Source organism: Myotis brandtii, unplaced genomic scaffold, assembly GCF_000412655.1.
Source record: "Myotis brandtii unplaced genomic scaffold, ASM41265v1 scaffold898, whole genome shotgun sequence".
Lineage (NCBI taxonomy): Eukaryota > Metazoa > Chordata > Mammalia > Chiroptera > Vespertilionidae > Myotis > Myotis brandtii.
This window is the reverse complement of record NW_005371683.1, coordinates 1,359,635-1,380,107: the sequence shown is the minus strand read 5'-3', so window position 1 is coordinate 1,380,107 and position 20,473 is coordinate 1,359,635. Positions and strand designations below refer to the sequence as shown.

General features: G+C 48.6%; 2 protein-coding genes and 1 pseudogene across 2 annotated transcripts in view; all 3 read right to left on the bottom strand.

Moving 5' to 3' along the window:
* Nucleotides 1–2,583, bottom strand: part of PM20D1 (peptidase M20 domain containing 1) — a 30,105-nt gene extending 27,522 nt beyond the window's left edge. Inside the window, exon 1 of the mRNA XM_005885251.2 lies at nucleotides 2,319–2,583. Coding sequence (XP_005885313.1) covers nucleotides 2,319–2,487 — 169 coding nt within the window. The 5' untranslated portion in view covers nucleotides 2,488–2,583. The remainder of the gene's footprint in view (nucleotides 1–2,318) is intronic.
* A 2,112-nt stretch (nucleotides 2,584–4,695) lies between these two features.
* LOC102262682 lies at nucleotides 4,696–5,521 on the bottom strand (annotated as a pseudogene).
* A 2,568-nt stretch (nucleotides 5,522–8,089) lies between these two features.
* Nucleotides 8,090–20,473, bottom strand: part of SLC26A9 (solute carrier family 26 (anion exchanger), member 9) — a 29,781-nt gene continuing 17,397 nt past the window's right edge. The window contains exons 13-21 of the mRNA XM_005885250.2: nucleotides 18,810–18,916; nucleotides 17,977–18,046; nucleotides 17,749–17,841; nucleotides 17,497–17,610; nucleotides 16,583–16,873; nucleotides 15,462–15,516; nucleotides 13,889–14,034; nucleotides 11,304–11,375; nucleotides 8,090–10,342 (exon numbers count right to left, since the gene is read on the bottom strand). Of these exons, the coding sequence (XP_005885312.1) occupies nucleotides 10,295–10,342; nucleotides 11,304–11,375; nucleotides 13,889–14,034; nucleotides 15,462–15,516; nucleotides 16,583–16,873; nucleotides 17,497–17,610; nucleotides 17,749–17,841; nucleotides 17,977–18,046; nucleotides 18,810–18,916 (996 nt within the window). The 3' untranslated portion in view covers nucleotides 8,090–10,294. The remainder of the gene's footprint in view (nucleotides 10,343–11,303; nucleotides 11,376–13,888; nucleotides 14,035–15,461; nucleotides 15,517–16,582; nucleotides 16,874–17,496; nucleotides 17,611–17,748; nucleotides 17,842–17,976; nucleotides 18,047–18,809; nucleotides 18,917–20,473) is intronic.

Below are 20,473 nucleotides of genomic sequence, written 5' to 3'. Positions count from 1 at the left end.
CATTAGTAACAAAGAAACAGAATTTCCGGAGGATGGGGCCCAGAAATCAGGATTTTAAAAAGATTCCCAGGTGATTATAATGTGCAGCCAAGGTTGAGAACCACTGATTTAGAGGCTCCCAAAGGAGCTCTTCAGTCCTAAAGAATCTCATTTGCCCTCCCCAGATGTCTTAGTTCCTGACTTGCCAATAGGCTCATCCCTTTGAACCAGGAAGTGTTTGCACCCTTAGGAAGTCCCATTATTAAAATTAAAAAAAAAAAATAAGTTGCAACAGCATGAATGCACCTGGAGAGCATTACGCTAAGTGAAATAAGCCAGTCGGAGAAAGATAAGTATCACATAATCTCACTCATTTGTGGGATATAATGAACAACATAAACTGATGAACAAAAATAGAGCCAGAGTCATGGAAGCATCGAACAGATCGTCCATCCAACCTAAGAGAGAAGGCAGGGGAGGTGGGGAGGGGAGGTAAGAGATCAACCAAAGGACCTGTATGCATGCATATGAGCATAACCAATCGACACAGACAGTAGCGGGGGTGAGGGCATGTGCTGGGGGGTGGGAGCAGCTGGGGAGAGGTCAATGGGGGAAAAAGGAGACTTACGCAATACTTTAAACAATAAAGAATTTAAATAAATTTTTTTAAAAAAAGTTCCATTATCAAATTCAAACACCACTGGTAGGAGAAACAGGATTTATGAGAATATTTGATTAGATAGCTACCCCAAAACACACTGGGGAAAAATGCACCTGGAGAAGCTTGAAGTCCAGGGAGGGCCGCTGAAAGACAAACTTAGGTGTGTACTCAGTTTTTTTCCTAAGGATCAGCCCTATATCATAGCCCACTACATGGGCGGGGAAGCCACGGTTCTAAAAGATTAAATAAACTGCCTACATGAGAGGCAGACCAAGATGTGAACTCGGGCGCTGTGTCCCCTGTTCAGCTCTAAGCTGTGCTGCCATAAGGGTCCTACTTTAGGTTCTTATCATTACTTTTGCTTTCTTCTGTGCAGAGATTCTGGGAGCAGTGGCCCGATGCCTTTCCGAAGACTATTTATCCTTTGCTTTGAAAGAGCACAGCTTTGCCCCCAGGCCTATCACTTCAGCGCTCGCACAGTTTATATTCAATCACAGGGCTTGGCTTTTGCATATGTTTGCATAGGCAAATCATTTTAATCCGTTAATTAAAAGGTAATTCCTTTTAATTTATTAATTCCTCAAGCCCAATGGGGAAGAGGGACCTCATTATCCCACAGGATCTAGCACTCAACAGAAATTTTTGTTTTTCTCCTGGAAAAATGCAGATTCAAAAGGTAAATGAACTTAAGCCTTGGTTTGAGGTCTAGGGGAAAGATGCCCTTTAATTAGCAGAAGAAATCAGGAACATGCCACACTCCAGTAACACCCCCCACACCCCTTCTTGGAGCCATCTGGTGTCCAGTGGGTCCCCTAGGTGCTAGAAGTTGTCACCCAGGGCCCACTCCTTGCTGTGGGGTGCTGGGGAAGATCCTTTAACTGACCTAACCCTCAATTTCCCGACTCTGTAGATGATAAGATTAAGATCATTGCACCTTAAAATTGCGCAGAGATTTAATGGAATACTGTGCAGCTGAAAAAAAGAGGGATCACTTACCCTTTGGGACAGCATGGATGGACCTGGAAAATATTATGCTAAGTGAAATAAGCCCATCTGATAAAGACAAATATCACACGATCCCACTTATTTGTGGAATCTAATGAGCAGAATGAATTGACCAACAACATAAGACCTGAAGCACGGAGGTATGGAACAGACGGAGACACCTCGATGTGGGGCTGGGGGGATGAGAAGAGATAACCAAAGAACTTATATACTTACTAATATAGGCATAGAGCCCATGGACCCGGGCAATAGGGCAGAGAAGACATGGGGGAGTGGGTGTGGATAGGGGCTGGGAGGCATGGAGGTAAAAGGGGGGAGAAGGGGAGATAGCTGTAATCCTATGAACAATAAAAAGTTTCTTTAAAAAAAAGTCAAAACTTTCAAAGGTTAAAAGTACAAATAAAAAGGCAAGCAGGGGCTAGGGTGAGTGACTGCCCGGCCAACAGAAGCTAAGTTGGAGCTTTCAGGCGAGCCAGGAAACACGGGAGACCCCAGAAGTTAGGCCTGTGGGAGAGGTGCCCTCCCTAAGCCCGGGCACGACGTGTCGGGATGGAGGCGAGGCTGGGCTGTGATGTGTAGGACACTCTGTGACAGGAGAGTGGGGTACCGGGTTGGGCCTGGGAGAGAGGGACCCATAGCTGAGCACTGGTGGGCGACGGGGACCCGGGCTCACCTTTCAGCGATTCCTTCATTGTGACGCGTTCCTCTTGGCTGAACTGAGAAGGAATTGGCGATGCCCTCTGATGTTCAGTGTCCCTCAGGCCCTTGGATCTGGTGACAGTGGCGATGCCTAGCAGCAGCATAGCCGCCAGGGTCAGCACGCAAACGTACGGCCGAGCCATACTTCTCTCGGGTTCCAGCTGCTAGTCTGCGGCGGCTGGAGTTTGGACCCAAACGTTCAGCCCGCGGTCTTCGCCCGTCATTGCTCCAATTCCCGCATGGCCTTAGCCCCACCTCATTCTCAGAACTGGCCAATCATCGTTGGCATAGGGCTTTGGGCCAACCAATCGATGAGACTGCCCCGCCTCCGGCACGCAAAGCCTTTTGGGAGTTGTGGTTTCCAGCCCTCTTGCAGGCTGATGCAGAGTGGAGGTCAGGCAGGGCTCCAGGCGTTTGTGTTTGATCTGCTTTGAGATACTGATAGATCCCTTGGAATAGGATACTAAATCAATTAAAGAAGTGGTGGGGAGAAAGCAAAATAAAAGCTTGTCAAAGTTCATAAACGGCCGAAGTAAAACCAATCAATCACTGAAGTAGTAAAGAGTAAAAAAATTATTGTGCACACACCAAAAAGACAGTTTGCAAAGGCAGGAAGCATTTAAACCAAAACATGAAATGAGGATCAGGGTTATATTGTTATAAAGCAGCTTATATAGTGAGAAAAGCAGTGACTATTCTTCACAGTAATTGGTGGAATATTAGAATTTTCAGTGGTTACTTCATATCAACCGTGGCAAACAGTTCAGGTTTTGCTTATGATTTTCAGAGGCATAAGCAAGAAATGTCCCCAGTTCAAGATAGTCTTGCAACATAAGCTAAATTGAGCTTGTTTGAATGACTAAACTAGTTTTACCTGCTCAGGGAAAATCAAGGCTGGTTTCTGTTTGGTTTTGATTTTAACAATTCACCCCTTTTAGGAATTCTCTCAGCAGGCCAAGAGTATGACCAGCAGCATTACTCTTGGTTACCACCGCTGACCTAATCAGGTTGAAATATCTGATATTTCCATTGGTTGAATTGTCAGGCCAGAGAGCCATGAAGTCATCACCTTCATCATTTATGTGGTTATTGTTGATTTCATTCAGTTGTTTGATCCTGATAGACACCATTGGGCATGTGAGTGGCTGCTGACAGGCATTTAAAATCCTTGAGAGTATGTAACATATTAGAAAAATGAATGTGATGAATATGGGGAGAATAATAGCCAAGGATTTTAAAAAAATATATATTTTATTGATTTTTTACACAGAGGAAGGGAGAGAGATAGAGAGTTAGAAACATCGATGAGAGAGAAACATCGACCAGCTGCCTCCTGCACATCTCCTACTGGGGATGTGCCCACAACCCAGGTACATGCCCTTGACCGGAATCGAACCTGGGACCTTTCAGTCCGCAGGCCGACGCTCTATCCACTGAGCCAAACCGGTTTCGGCAATAGCCAAGGATTTAACCAACCAAATAAATCAAGTGAGTTTCAATTTTTTAAAACTTGTTTACATCGGCACAACATGCTGTATTAGCAAACATATATCCTCGTGATAACTTATGACGGGATGAACATAAGAATATTTTATTTCAGGAAATGGGTTTTAGGTGAGATTCCGTCTAAGTTAGGCCTCTATAGGTTGTGAGCAATCAGGTAATCTAATGGGAAAAAATTCCTGTGGAAACAAAAGTAAAACAAAGGTTAATAGTTTGAGCAAATTATAAATTCAGTTTCTGAGTTTGGAGAACAGCCAGCTGAGATGAATTCTAGATGCCGGGTTTGAAACTTCTTTAGATGGAGTGAGGGCAAGCAGTGCAATCTGATAGACTTTCTTGGTCTGCAGTTTGAATGTTTCTGATGATCTGAGTGGCCCACATAGCAATAGGCACAAAGATTGTCCACATCTCAGCTGTTCTAGCGGTCTCTCTAAAGTGAATACTCAGTTGTCCAGTTTTAGCTTGCATGGCTTTAGAAAAAGGGCAGTTTTAGTTTCTTAGTGATCCCAGGTCAAGAGAGAGGGAGAAAATTGGATGTTAGTCTGGAGAATTCTACCTAAATATTGGAGGAAACTAGAAGAATTCAGGATCTAGTATATACAACCTTGACAGGTCCTTTGGATAATGAGAGTATGTACCTCTTAGGACTGTTGGGAGATTAAATGAGTTAATATATGTAAAGCACTTAGAAGAGTACATAGCTTATAGTAACCATTTCATTTTTTTGGTTGTACCTGTCCATATTTCCAACACCATTTATTGAGGGGACTGTTTTGTTTGTTTGTTTTTTAGGACAAGGAACAGTTTATTCTCACGACTGAGCAAGGACGAGGCCACAGTCTCAACAGCAGCAGAGGCAGCCCCCTCTCAGCCTCAGCCCTTGCCTCTTGGTCTGGCAGCTGCAGGTGGGCCGGGTCATGATCCAGGGTGACAGCCAGGGCAGTAGCCCACCCGCCATGGGATCTGGGCTGGCCATGGGGCAGCAGTGGGCAGCAGCAGCAGGTTCCCAAGGGGGCGTGGAGTATTAGTTGGGCTGGCTGACACCCATCCTCCCATGGGTGGTGCTTGGTGAGGGTCTAGGGTAGCGGGGGGGCCCGGACTGCGAGGTGGGGGCACCTGGAGCGGCTCAGTCGGCTGTGAAGAGGCGGCTGGAAATGTCCTCTAGGAGCCAGACGATGCCGGGCAGCAGGTTATCTCCTCTGACAACGCTGCAGCCCTGGACGCACCAGTGGTGGCTTCGGATGGAGTCCACCTCCAGGGCCTCGCGAATAGTGTTAGTGCCCCAGGCAGGTCCTGCTTGTTAGCAAAGATGAGGAGGGTGGCTCCAGCCAGGCCTCCTCCACCAAAAGGCTCTGGAGCTCCCGCTGGCAGATGCATGCGCTGGTGGCTGGTGCTGTCCACCACCCAGAAGAGGCTGTCAGTGCTCTCAAAGCAGTTCCGCCGGTAGGACTGCAGGGACTTCTGGCCGCCAACATCCCAGATGTTCAGCTTGAATCCTCGGTGCTCCAGGGTCTTGATGTTGAAGCCCAGGGTCCGGGAGATGGTGTCGATGTCTTCTCCATTGAACTTCTTGAGGATAGTTGTTTTGCCAGCGTTGTCCAGGCCGAGCATGAGCAGTCGCAGCTCCCGCTCTTTCTGCTTCATCTTCTTCCGAGGAGACTGTCTGTAGGCCATTGTATGCTCTTGCCTCCTTGGTCAAATATTACTTGATCATAAAGGCGTGGGTTTATTTCTGGGTTCTCTGTTCTATCCCATTGATCTATATGCCTGTTCTTATGCCAGCACCAGGCTGTTTTGATTACAATGGCCTTGTAGTATAGTTTGATATCAGATACCATGATTCCTCCAACTTTGTTTTTCTTTCTCAAGATTGCTGAGGTTATTTAGGATCTTTTTTGGTTCCATATGAATTTTTGGAATATTTGTTCTAGATCTGTGAAATATGCCATTGGTATTTTAATAGGAATTGTGTTGACTCTATAGATTGCTTTGGGTAGTATGGACATTTTAATGATGTTAATTATTCCAATCTATGAACATGGTATATACTTACATTTGTTTATATCTTCCTCAATTTCTTTCTTCAGTGTCCTATAATTTTCTGAGTTCGAGTCTTCTACCTCCTTGTTTTAATTTATTCCTAGGTACCTTATATTTTTTGTTGCAATAGTAAATGGGATTGTGTTTTAAATTTCTCTGTCATAGTTCATTATTGGTGTACAACAATACCACCGATTTCTGAATATCCTGCTACTTTACTGAATTCATTTATTGATCTAGTAGTTTTTTGGTAGAGTCTTTAGCATTTTCTATGTACAATATCATGACATCTGTGAATAATAACAGTTTTACTTCCTCTTTTCCAATTTGGATGCCTTTTATTTTTTCTTCTTGTCTAATTGCTGTGGTTGGGACTTCCAGTACTATGTTGATTAAGAGTGGTAAAACAGACATCCTTGTCTTGTTTCTGATTTTAAGGGAAATGCTTTTAATTTTTGCCCATTGAGTATGATATTGACTGTAGGTTTGTCATATATGGCCATTATTATGTTGAAGTATGACCATTCTATTCCCAGGAGCTGGTTCTTTGAAAAAAAATAAACAAGATTAACAAACCTTTAACCAGACTCATCAAGAAAAAGAGAGAGATGATACAAATAATGAAACCAGAAATGAAATCGAGGAAGTAACAACAGACATCACAGAAAAACAAAGGACTGAAAGAGAATATTATGAGCAACTAAATGCCAACAAATTGGATGAAATGCAAGGAGCATAACTCTCCTCTTTGAGGAGAGTTTTTTTTTTTTAAATCATAAATGGATGTTGGATTTTATCAAATTCTTTTTCTGCATCCACTGGTATGATCATGTGATTTTTATCCTTCATTTTGCTTATCACATTTATTGGTTTGCGAATATTGTACCAAATTTGCATCCCCAGAATAAATCCCACTTGATCATGGTGTATGATTTTTTCAGTGTATTGCTGGATCCAGTTTGCTAATATTTTGTTGAGGATTTTTGCATCTATATTCATCAGGGACATTGGCCTATAATATTCTTTCTTTTTAGTGTCTTTATCTAGTTTTGGAATTAGGATATGAACTCCTAAAATGAGCTTGGGAGTCTTCCCTTCTCTTGAATTTTTTGGAATAGTTTGAATATTTGTAAAATTCACCTGTGAAGCCATCTGGTCCAGGACTTTTGTTTGCTGGGAGATTTTTTTGATTACTGATTCAATTTTATTAGTTGTAATAGATCTATTCAGGTTTTCTGATTTTTCCTGAATCAGTTTTGGAAGATTTAATACTCCTAGCAATTTGTCCATTTTGCCCAGGTGGTCCAACTTGTTGGCATTTAGTTGCTCATAATATTCTTTTTCAGTCATTTGTTTTTCTGTGATGTCTGTTGTTACTTCCTCGATTTCATTTCTGATTTCATTATTTGTATCATCTCTCTCTTTTTCTTGATGAGTCTGGTTAAAGGTTTGTCCATCTTGTTTATTTTTTTTTCAAAGAACCAGCTCCTGGTTTCATTGATCTTTTGTATTATATTTTTAGTCATTTATTTCTACTCTGATATGTATTCATTCCCCTCTTGTACTTACTTTGGGCTTTGTCTTGTCTCTAGTCTATCTCTTTCCACTTCATTTCTGTCTCCTTCACACCTTTGTTGTTTTTCTGACTCCTCTTATTTCCTATTGTTAACAGACAACCTTGGGAGCCAACTTAACTCTTTGCACAGTTGAGTCCTATGGCGTTATGCTCCTTGCATTTCATCACAAACTGGGGAGGAAAAGCTGTGACTAGATGTGTGTTCCCCCAAACCAAGGATCCTGAAAGCTTTGCTGAGTATGATGGGGTTGGCCTTGAACAGACATCTCGTGAATGTTGAAGAATTAGCCTGTGAAAGGTGCACAGAGAGATGATGGGGCTTTCACTTCCCTGACAGCCACAGAAATCACAGAGTGGGCTCTGGAAACAGGTTCTGAGTATGTGGGTTCCTTAGCCCAGTTTCTTACCCTAATCTCTGCTCTTCGGCTGGATCATGGAGTTTATTCATTGCTGGGAGTGGAAAACCAGAACCTGGAGAGGCACTGCGAGACTCACGTTGAATTCTTAGCTCCTGTTGCTTCCTTTCCCCCAGGACAGTGCAAAGCAAGGCCAGCTTTTCTGGGAGGTGACTTGTTTATCTTCTCTGGAAAACCACTCAAATACACGCATTTATTCACATTTCAAAAGCACTTTATTACCAAAATGAACAAAAGGAGAAAGGCATTTAAATTAAATAAATTACACAAATGTCTCAAGAATCCTGGCTTTCCCAGGAACCACAACATCACAGGTCTGTATCACTAAGAATATTTGAAAGTATTGAAATTCTGGATCATTTCACCACCTTCCCCTCCTTTCCTGCTTCGATCATTTCCAGGGAGTGGTCTATGTGAATCTGTGTTCTTTCCAAAGTATTCTAAAAATGAAGTTTTCTATAATATCTTTCTCCACCCCCCTGTGTTTCCAATTCCAATGGAACATGTTGTGGAATCCCTCCAAGAGCTCCAACTCCAGGCCATCCTGAGTCAGTAATCCCCATTAAGTCTGGGGCTGGCCTGGTGGTTAATGGCGACTTAATCAAGTCCCCAAGGATAGAAACATTTGGTTCAAAGGGGATCTCTTGACTTGGATGTCCTGAGACTCTGTGATCTTTTTCCACCTCCTAGGCCTAAGCTAGACTCTGAAGGAGGTGGAGTAGGGGAGGGTGAGTTGTCATTGGCTAAGGTCTTGTCTTCCTGGAATTTGGCACTTTGAGTGCTGGGCATGGTGAATCCCAGATAACATTGTCTTCTGCCTTCCAAGTTTTGAGCTCCATTGGCAGCCAGATGGCATAATAATTCACACAGAAGCAATGCTTGTAGGCCAAGAATCTGTTGGCTCTTTGTCAGTACCCACTCCTTTAACTCTAAGAAGACTTGCTAGCTGACTGGCTCACTCAACATACACACACACACACACACACACACACACACGCACACACACACACACAATGCAGGTCAGGCTGAAGTTAGGAATTGGTACATTTTTCTAGGCTGGGCCAGCCCAACCTGTTGGGCAGGGGTCATTAAGTTGAAGGAGCTTGGGAGAAGCAGTGGGGAGAGGCCAAAAAGTTTTTTTTGTGTGCACATCCATGGAAATTTCCCCAAACACTTGCTCATGAAACCTATTTATTTTTAACTCACTCCAGTTACCTCCTTATGTTCCTAGAGAACTTAACCCCTCTTCTCATCTTTCCTAGAAGGAGGTGGCTTCAGGTCCTGAGTTTGTTAAGGAACCCCTGTGGAGGAAGACCCAATCTGGGTCAGCCCTTCTCCATGTTCTGTGCCTAGGTGGGGGGTGTAGCTGGTCTTTGGGGGGGGCATTCTCCCTTGCTTGGCTGAAGGATTCAGGCCCCAAGTTGATAAGGAAGAGTTAAAGTCATTGGCTCTTGCCAAGTGAAGAAGGAGAAGTCAGATTTCCCAAGTGGAGGAGGCATTTCCCTGATGGGCTGTCAGGTCAGGGGGGACTTTCAAGGCTCACTCAGGTCCCACTAGTTTGCCCTAAGTTGGCACTAACACTCCACCCCCATCTCTGGTACAAAGAGGGAACCCCAAAAGCTTTTGTGCAGAATAACTGGTACCTATTGCTAGGTTGCCAGAGGATTCTGCCAGCTATCCTCCTCTTTCTTTTGGGTTCCTACTATCAAGTGGAAGGGAGCAGCCCCTGGGGGCAGGGGGAATGGTAATGTTTCAGGAAGCTGGGGCAGCTACCTTGGTGAACTGCTCCTGGGGAGGTAGTTCTGCTGGCCTTGAGGGCCCTGGCTACTCCCCAGGCTCGAGTCTGACGTGTTGAATAGCCTGGAGGTCCCAGCAGCCTGGAGGTGAGGAGGAGACTGTACAATCACCAAGACAGAGATTCCTGGGTTGTGGGGAGTACAAGGTCCCAGAGGAGCAGAGCTACCAGGAACAGAGTTGGGGCAGCTGGAAGGGGCAAGTGACAGAGTCCTAAGCAACTTTGTTCCTGTGTCTTGTGACAGCTTGGTGACACCATGTGACACCAAGCCATGCATGCCCAAGGACACTTCTGAAGCTTTCACTCCAGGTCAGCATCCACACTTTCCCTTCTGTTCTTGGTTCATGCTTCACGTCCAGCAGTCAGGGCCTCTGGTCAGCCGCCATGGAGAGCAAACAGGATGCTTGCTGGCCAGCTTTCCCTGCTTTTGAGACTGGCTCACTCTAGAGATGCCAGGAGGGAGGCAGGGTGACGAGAGAGGAGGAGGAGGAGAAGAGAGAGGAGCCGACATCCTGGTGGAGGTGCTGTCCTTTCCCTGCCATCTGCTGTGATCCCAGGCTCATCTTTCACGAAGTCCCAGGTGCCATGCGCTCGGGAGGCAGCCTGGGAACTGCTGGGGCTCACAGGGCAGTCAGAGTCTCTGCGTGAAACATGCTCCCGAACATCTCCTGCCGGGGAGGAGAGGGGAGTGGAGGAGCCACGTTAGACCCCTTGGGTTCAGAGTGGCTGAGGGTTGAGATCAGACAAGCTCTATAGTACTTTCTGGCTGATAAACTATTTTGGTCCTGCCCAACAGTTTGGAACATGCTGGAGATTCCAAGGGACCTGGAAAGCTGCCTGCCAAGCCTTCCTGGCTCTGGCTGCATTTCTCAATGTCTCCTGCATGCCATCGGCACTCCCAGAGGTGTGCTCAGAGGGCAACGGAATCCAAGCCCTCAAAGACTGGGAAGAAGCATGAAGTTAGGTGCTATTTCTATCTGGTTTCTTTTAATTCAGGGCCTCAGGACCAGAAGGCCCTATGGGGATAACCCCTCCCATCTGCATAGCTCTTAGCTTTTAAGGCCTGTCCACACGCAATAATATTGGTCCCGCTAGCATCTGCACCCTTAGAATTCACCTGACCCTCCCAGAATATAAGTTTCCTAAGGACAGGGGACTTTGTTTTGTTTATGCCCACTCTGAAACTGTATAGGCAAGCAGCAAGCACTCCATAAATACCTGTTGAATGAATGAAAGAACAAATGAAGCCCCTGCTAATTTTGTGAGGTAGAGGGGACAGGTATTACCCACATTTTTCTTATTTTGCAACGATAAAATCTGGGGCCTGGTGTTGTTATGTGGCTTGCCCAGGACCACGTGTGCGATGTGTTGGAGAGTTAAGAATAGCTATTAGTTCTCTAGGACTAGGTCCAGTTCCCCCCCTCTCCCCCGCCCCCCCACCGCATGCCTTTCAGGGAGTGAGAAGAATTAAGACCTGCTATTAAAAGAAAGATGAGAAAGAAACTTTGTTGACTTCAAGATGACTGTTCTGGCCTGGAGGTGAGAGAGCCCATTGAACACCTTGGATTTGAGAGGGTCTCCTTCCTTCCCCTTCTTCCCCTGCCCGCCCCCCCCTGCCCCTTAGCTCACCTGCTCTAAGTCCCAGTAGCTGGGGCTCTCCTCCTCCGAATCATATAAGGAGATCTCAGGGTCCACTGGAGCCTAGAGGGAAAAAGCAGTACAGAATGGGCTCTGTGACTGAGCCACACAGCCTGGTGCAGGGTGAGCTCCATGACTGAGCCACACAGCCTGGTACAGAGTGAGCTCCATGACTGAGCCACACAGCCTGGTACAGAGTGAGCTCCATGACTGAGCCACACAGCCTGGTACAGAGTGAGCTCCATGACTGAGCCACACAGCCTGGTACAGAGTGAGCTCCATGACTGAGCCACACAGCCTGGTACAGAGTGAGCTCCATGACTGAGCCACACAGCCTGGTACAGAGTGAGCTCCATGACTGAGCCACACAGCCTGGTACAGAGTGAGCTCCATGACTGAGCCACACAGCCTGGTACAGAGTGAGCTCCATGACTGAGCCACACAGCCTGGTACAGAGTGAGCTCCATGACTGAGCCACACAGCCTGGTACAGAGTGAGCTCCATGACTGAGCCACACAGCCTGGTACAGAGTGAGCTCCATGACTGAGCCACACAGCCTGGTACAGAGTGAGCTCCATGACTGAGCCACACAGCCTGGTACAGAGTGAGCTCCATGACTGAGCCACACAGCCTGGTACAGAGTGAGCTCCATGACTGAGCCACACAGCCTGGTACAGAGTGAGCTCCATGACTGAGCCACACAGCCTGGGGCAGAGGGAGCTCCATGACAGCCACCCAGCCTGGTGCAGAGTGAGCTCCATGACAACCACACACCTGGTGCAGGGTGAGCTCCATGACAACCACACAGCCTGGTGCAGAGTGAGCTCCATGACAGCCACACAGCCTGGTGCAGGGTGAGCTCCATGACTGAGCCACACAGCCTGGTGCAGGGTGAGCTCCATGACTGAGCCACACAGCCTAGTACAGAGTGAGCTCCATGACTGAGCCACACAGCCTAGTACAGACTGAGCTCCATGACAACCACACAGCCTGGTGCAGAGTGAGCTCCATGACAGCCACACACCTGGTGCAAAAGGCAGGCTTCGGTGGCACCATGTGCTCAGATGCACAGCTGCTCTCCTCCCCTTTCCTCCCCTCCCTCACCTGCTCACAAAACATAGCCCCGTTCTGCCTACACCAGGGCCTGCCCTCTGGGGGCATTTTAAAGGCAGGGAAAGTGTACTTCGCTTACACTGACAAATGACCAGCTGCCTGACTTCAGGGAATCTATTTCCCTCTGTTTCCTCATCAAACTCACTTTGCTGGCTTTCTACTCACCATGCTGTTGAAAAGGGTGTGGTGTGATTTATATACATGAATATATTCTGGAATATGTAAATATATTACATATATAAATTATTTTAAATATATAAACTGTAATAACTGGACATTATTTGCACAATAACAAATGATAAAGATCTTCCTCTTTTTTCTGCGTGGACAAGGTTCATTAACTGTGCTGCATAGTTTCTGTCTACGGGTCGAGGGCGGGAGCCAAGGTCTCGCGTATTGCTGGGCAGCCTTTCAGTCCCTAGGACAGATGGCTTCACCTTCATAAGTTTCTTAAAGCAAAGAGCATATTGTTGCTCTGGGGCCAGAAAAGGCTTTCCTATGACCCCCAGATGGTAGGGTCGAGTTTTATCGAGGGCTGGGACACAGAGTCTTGGGTGGCCAAGGACAGGGGCTGAGCTGGGAGGGGACTCTGGGAGGTGGGGGTTGCAGAGAAGGCCTGGGCAGGGACCCCAGTGGGGTGGGCTTTTTCTGCCTCCCCAGCTTTTTTGGAATTCTACAGTGTTATTTGTAGCTCATTTACATACCACTTACTGAGCTAGTAAATTAAATGTCAAGAAACTGAGATAAAACTCAAATCCAGTTTCTTCCTTCATCACCAGCCTGAAATCTGCAAGCTCTGTTAAATTAAAACAGGCAGGCTTACTCCCCTCCCTCCCCCAAACCTCTTCTAGCAGAAGGAGGAGGAGGGGTGCGCCATGCCAGAACATGGGATGTAGCCGAATTTGGTGTTTGTGTGACCGGACACTAAGTTTTTTTTCATCTTTCTTTTTTTTGGTTTTGTCCTTATCTGGATATTAATATTTTAAATATGTTTTTGTTGGTTTTTTTTAGAGAGAGAGGTAGGGAGAGGGAGAGAGAGAGAGAGAGAAACAATGATCAGAAACACCAATCAGCTGTCTCCTGCTCGCCTCCTGCTGGGATCAAGCCCACCACCTGGGCACAGGCCCTAACCGGGAATCCAACCAGCGACCTCTCGGTTCATGGGACAACACTCAACCAATTAAGCCACCTGGCCAGGGCTGAACATTAATATTAATAAAGATTTTACAATATACAAAGCACTTTCAAGTGATGTAAAAGATATTATTACCAGTTATTCCTAAAGCAAAAACAAAAGAAAAGGTAGGTAATGTTAGTTTTGGGTGTCCAATCTACAGGTAAGGAAACTGAGATTCGGAATTGGTTTTGGAGCACCCAACTTGTCCTGAGCTCTTTCTAATGCCCCCTGGTCCTGCCATTTCAGTGTCCTGGGGCCTGGGATCCCTCAGATGCCCGGACCTTACCCCTTGGAAGTCACGTCCTGGGGCCACTTCTCTGGCATTTGCCTGAGCAAAGAGAACTGCGTCGTGTATGCTGGGAAAGACGTGGTTGCGCTGTAGACACCCATCTTCAAAGACGCCTCCATGGCTAATGTCATTGTACACCTGAGCTGGAGGGAGGAAAAGACCACCTTCAGAACGATAACGGTCGTCGTGGATTGGAGCTGGGGGTGGGGAGATTGGTGAGAGGATAGGAGAGAGAGGCCTGAAGGTCGCTCTCCTGGCCTCCAAGGGCTGTGGCAATGACCTTGCAATATCAGTTCAGGACAGCAGAGGGCAACGTGAGCTTGAGGATGCTGAACCTTCAACCCAGGGCAGAAGGAAGCAGTTTGATTCAGGGAGTCGGTACTTTGTGGCCATCGGAGAGGGAGAGGCAAAAATAGTTCATGAGGAGGCTGCTGCCGGTTCTGTCTCCTGAGGGCCCTTCCTTCCTCCTGCTGCCCCAGGACTTTCCCGCAACTTCCGTGTGTGGCGGAGCTCCAGCTCCTACTCCTACCGGGTCTTAGAGCTGATTTCCCGAGGAGTGTCAGTGAGGCGGCAGGAACCTCTGGCTCTAACTCTGGAGCACGTGCCCAGCACATCATTGCCATCGCAGACTCCCTCTCCCAGAGCTGGGACATGCTCAGGCCGGTTCTGAAGGTGGACAGGCCCCCTGGAAGGGCTCTGACCCTCGGTGGGAAGCGGAGTGTACGTGTAGGTGTCCCTTCACATGCTCTTGCGTGTCTGTGTGTGTGTGTCTGTGCTGTGTGTTCATGTCCCTGCACTCCGAGGGTGTGCTAATGATGTGAAAGTCCACTGCTGTGTGGACATGCCCTCTGGCTGTGTATATGTGCCCTTTGGAGGTTGCATGCCTAGAAAACTGCATATCTGCATCCCCTGAGTAGTAATGATATATGTTTGATTTATTATTCATGGACTTTCAGGTTTAGAGAAGAACCCCAAATTCATCTAGTCAACCTCCTTATTTTACACTAGAGGCCCAGTGTACGAATTTGTGCACGGGTGGGGTCCCTCGGCCTGGCTGGCGATTGCCAATCAGGGCTGTGGGAGGTTGGCTGACCAGGGGGAGGGGCCACGGGAGGTTGGCTGTGGGAGCACACTGACCACCAGGGAGCAGCTCCTGTGTTGAGCATCTGCCCCCTGGTGGTCAGTACGCATCATAGTGACCAGTCAACCAGTCATCTGGTCGTTTGGTTGCTTAGGCTTTTATATATATAGACAGGTGACAATTGATCCCTAGACAGATAAAGTGACTTGGCCAAGGATACATGGCAAATTAGTGGTGGGGAAATTAGAATCCTAGTTATCTTTTCTTAACTCCACGATCTCCCACTCTGCTATTGAGATCCCTGGGATGTTTACACAATCTGGCCACAGTCTCTTCTGACTTGTGTCTGAAGCTCTCATGAGCAGGCAGTAGTTTGGGGGACCACATGGGTGCTCTCATTTCCACCCACTTCCTTGTTCAGCATCCCTCCAACCTGTTCCCACCTCACCCCCTCGCCAGTCTTTCGACCTCCTAAATGTCTCCTCTTACCATGAATGTTCACCAAGAAGACCTTCACACCGATCTTCCCATAGGTGGAGCTCAGCTAGAAGCATCGGGGTAAGGGGGGCAAAAGGAAAGGAATGTTCTGAGTGGGTCTCCAAAGTGATTCACAGAACCCATTTCAGAGGGGAAGCCAAACAAATAAGCAATCCTGAGAGCCCCGCAGCCACAGATAAAAATAGCAGCAAAGCACACCACTTCTCGCTGGAGTGTTGGCTCGAGGCTTCTCTGAAAAGCAGGGAGGAAGTGGGGCTTTGCCAAGGAGGCGGGCACTTAAAGTCACCACGGCCCCTTCTGATGGGGCCAGAGCTTTCTTTCAGTAGCTTAGATTCCCAGACTCCACCTCTTTCCCCACGTTGTGGCTTCAGGCAGAAGCTGCAAGGGAGACCCAAGGCCTGGGGAGGCGAGGGCTGCAGCCAAGGCCCACCTGGACTTCAGGTCCAGGCCAGGGAAGCAGGCCAAGCCCCAAGCTAGGGACGAGCTTTCGGGGTACCTGGCCAGTGGTGATGTCAGCCCTTATACTCTGTTCTCCTGGACCTGCGCCAGCTCTGAGGTTGGCTGACTCAGCCCTTGGAGGTGGTCGCTGAAAAGCTGTCAGGTGAATACATTTCTTCAAGGTGCCCTGTGGGCTGCCTGTTTGGCCCAAGGATGTGGGGCACTGATATTGTTTCTTCCCTCCTCAGCTGGCCGGGACTGGCTGATGCTGGAGTGTGTGGGTGAGTGTGGGAAGGACCAGCAGACCATGAACCAGGGCCAAGCTAGACTCCACTCAGAGGACCCTGGGGTGGGTTCCTGTGGCCTGAGAGGGAGCTTGCGATGGCCTCTGCTAGAGAGGGGTGCTGTGGGAGGGTGCGACAGGGGGGCCTGGACCTCTGGTCTCCCTCTCCAGCCACTCATTCATTGTCTTGGGCTGTCTGGGCCTGCTCTGCACAGAGCCCCTTGGCCTGGTCACGTCTGGGAGAAAGGGGTCCTTCGGGACCTTCAGTCCTATTGGTATGTATCCTCCCTCAGCTTATCAGAAAGAACGCTCCAAGCAAAGGGAGAGTGGGAGAGCAGGAGTGAGGGTGTGCACGGGGGTGCCCGGTGCTCCCTCTGCACAAGGGCCTCACCTTGGCCAAGGCTTTGATGCCCATTAAGTCCACAAAGCTGACCCCACTCATGTCGAGGATGAGGGTGTGGAAGGTGACGAAGGGCGGGACGCTGGCCAGCATGTCAATGGGCTCACGGGGGGTCTCGGCAGGGGCCGGTGGCTCGCAGTGGGAAGCTGGGGGGCTGTCAGGGCTGAAAGTGATGTAGGACACGCCGCCGCCGCCGGCGCCATTCGCAGGCGTCTGGTTGTTGTTGGGGTCGGTGGGAGCGGGGTTCTCAAAGTCCTGCTGGAGTTCCTGCAGGGAGACAGTCTGGAGGGAGGGGGTGGGAGATCAGCAAACTGAACCAGACTTTGCTGCGGCTCAAGCAGGGCCAGGGAGCCTGCGGGTGAAGGAGAGTCACTGAGCTTGATCCTGGTGAACACAAACCCCGAAATCCTCATGGGAAAGGCATCCCCCCAAACCCCCTTCCTTGGGCAGGGCCTGCAGCTTGGTCTCTCACAACCCAGACAAAGTTGGGGGATCCTTCCAAGGGAGGCACCGAAGCCACTGCCTACTTTATTCTGGGAGGGCGCCCTTTGGGAATAACTGAGCTCTTTTTTGCATTTTCCCATGCCGGCCTGTTTCTGCCTGTAACTCCCACACCCATCTCCACCGTGCTGTTCTGGGTTGGCTGGGAACCCCAGGAAATTCACTGCTGCTCCCCCTGCCCCAGGGTTGTTCATAAGTCCATGGGTCATATCCTATCTTAGACAGAGAATGGGGGGACATGGGAGCTGGTCTCCCCTCACCCATGGATAAGAATGGTCAATGGCCACCAAGCAATGTCCACAGAGACTTTTGTCTTTGCCTGGAAGGGTGCTGGGGGGAGGGGCACCAGGGTGCAAGATCCGAGAAGGCAGGAGAGAGCATGGCTGTCCCTGGCCTCAGCTCACCTTGGTTTTCATAAATAGAGACTTCCTCTGCTGTGTGGGCATCGTTCTCCCCCTCTCCTGCTTCTTGAGGTATTTTTGCTTGGCCAGCAATACTTTCTGGGGGTCCACACCCGTCTGTAGGGAAAGAGTCAACAGCAGGCTTGACCTCTCCCCTCTTTGAAGGAGGCCTGTCCTTGGCTCCCAGCCCCCTTTCTTCCACCTTCGGGTCACTCTCTGCCCAGCCTCTCTGGTCACCAAGGGACTGAGACTTACCTTGGCAATGACTTTTTGCCTGAAGATCTCTGAGTTGGCAAAGTAGAGAGGAGAGCAGTAAGTGACGATCTTAATCCCCTGGATTTCCCGGACCTGTGACAGGGAGACTGAGTTCAAGTAGCAGAAATGTCTTTATTGACTTTTTATTTAAAAAGCCCTCTTTTATTTGGGGGTGGGGGGAGGGCGGGGAAGGGCAAAAGAGGAAGTTCATAGGCTTGGATTACACACCCTATTGTAGGTCTTGGGATTCACATAAATGTCCATGTCCATGACCTGGGCCAAAGCGTAGCCATTTCGACTGGATGAAGAAGAAAAAAACGTAAGTGAATGCTAACCACGAATGGTCCTGGAGGGATATGGGCTGGGGGCTGGGGCTGGGGCAGGGGCAGGGCAGGGTCCCTTCTGCACCCCTGGGCTTGCTGTGTTTGTCCTTCGGCACTGGGGACACATGTCTGGTGGCTGAACTAGAACCAGAGGGATGACAGGCCCTTGACATAGCTCCCAGACTGGGGCTTAGTGGGAGAGAAGGGGTGGCGGTACACACGGTGACGAGCTTAAGTGGCCCTAAAGGCACTTCCTGGTCTTGAGTTCTCAAGAGGAGAAGGCAGGGTTTCCCTAACATTTAGCATCCTTCTTACCCTGGCCTGGACACCCTGGAATGTTCTGTTTAATCTTTTTATAGGAAGGACATGGCATCTGTCCTCTGGCCTCATATTCGCCTGGGTGGGGTCCCATGTGGTCTGGTGTCTGGCAGTGCCTTTGGAAGGACACTGAGTCTTACCCACCTGCTCTTCCCCTACTTTCTCCAGCCCCCAGCCCGCCAAGACCGTGGTGGCTTCCTCTGGGGTTTCCAGGATATGGGAAGTCAGGCAGCCCAGCCTGTGCCCACAGTCCTGCCTGGGTTGGGCTCTCCTCAGGCCTGGCAGCAGCTCCTGTGCCAGGCCCAGAAGGCAGCAGGGTTTGGTGGACTGGGCCAGGCCTCGGCATGGGAGCCCTTGGCAGGCTGGCTCGGGGTCCTCCCTTCAACCCCCGTTGTGTCTTGGGGAGGGCCTGTTACTTACAACTGGGTCTGGAAGACCACAACCAGGACGGAGAAGGCGACACCCACTGCCACACCATAAGGCAGGCTCAAGAAGAAGGAGGAGAGGAAGCTCACCACCCAGACGCACTGTGAGGAAAGAGATATGAAAGCAGACCTGGGAAGAAAACTGCCTCTTTCAGGAAGTCTTCCTGGATTTGCCGAGGTCATTCTCTGCCAGCACAACCCAGAGCCACCTTTCCACTTTCATGCCAGTTTTGCACTGTTTTATGTTTTGGTTACATTTGTCCCTTTCCCTTAGATTGAGTGTGGCCCCCTGGTCTTGTCTTGTTTTTAATAGACAAGCCCAGCACACCCAGGTCTTTGAGGGCATAATGATAAGAGCAAGAGTCTTGGGTCAGTCCTGAGTTCCAAGTTCCGTTCTCCTACTTCTAGCTATGTGAGCCTGAGATGCCTAATCCACAAAGGGGGAACAATAGTACCTGCTTCATGAAAGGATTAACGAGTTAAGAAACGTAGAGGTCCCAGCCTAGTGATGGGCACCCACTGGGTGATCGATAGGCATGAGTACCCTTTCTCCACCTCCCAGTAAGCTGTGAATGCCCAACACGGGCTTAGAGAGGCTTCCTGGCCTGATGGCCTGGGGGCCTGGTGGGTGGCGGGCAGAATTGGATTCAGTTTTGATTGTTAGCCCCTATGCTCCTTTAGAGCCCCCCAAATAGCTCAAAAGGAAATAAATCTACCCAATTCCATAGAGAATTGTGAGGAACAGATGGAAACCCAAAGCACTATGAATATTCAGGATTAATTGCCGTAGCCAGGGATTGCTGGGATGGAGTAAAAGCAAATCCGTGGGCTGGGAATTGGGACATCAATTCTCTCCTTTCCTCACCACTCACTCACTCACTCACTCACTCACTCACTCACCCGTCTCCTACGGGAGCCAGGTGGATCACTCACTTCTCTGGCTCCCATAGGAGACAGCCCAGCCCAGAGGTTTGGAGTCCAGCACTTGGAGTTCCAATCCTGACTCCACCACTTACTACCTCTGTGGCCTTGGACGAGTTACTTAACCTCTCTGAGCCTTGGTTTCATCCTCTCAGGAGGAGATTAGTAAGTCCTCTCTCATAGGTTACGGTGGGGCTTAAGTGGGGATAACACAGTGTCGCCAATACGTGGTCGCCTCCTTCCTACTGTCGAGTGGAGAACGTGACTAACTATAACGTAAGTCAGGTTTGTAGAGTTCTATGGTTACACGGTGCTTTCCCACCGTGATCTCATTTAATCTTCAGAACCAGTGTGTGACGCAGGCTTGACTGTCACCCCCACACGGATGAGGAAACAGAAGTCCAGAGAAGTCTGGTAACTTGCTTAAAGCCCTGCTCTGCTGGCTTTATGTTCTAGGGTTTTGTTTTTTTTTAAATGATTTCTTTTGCTTTTTTTGGAACTACGAATCAAAAAAATAATAATAGCTAAGTTTTATTGAGTACAGATACAGTTTGGACCAGTGGTTGGCAAACTCATTAGTCAACAGAGCCAAATATCAACAGTACAACGATTGAAATTTCTTTTGAGAGCCAAATTTTTTAAACTTAAACTATATAGGTAGGTACATTGTTATTAACTTAATTAGGGTACTCCTAAGGCTTAGGAAGAGCCACACTCAAGGGGCCAAAGACCCGCATG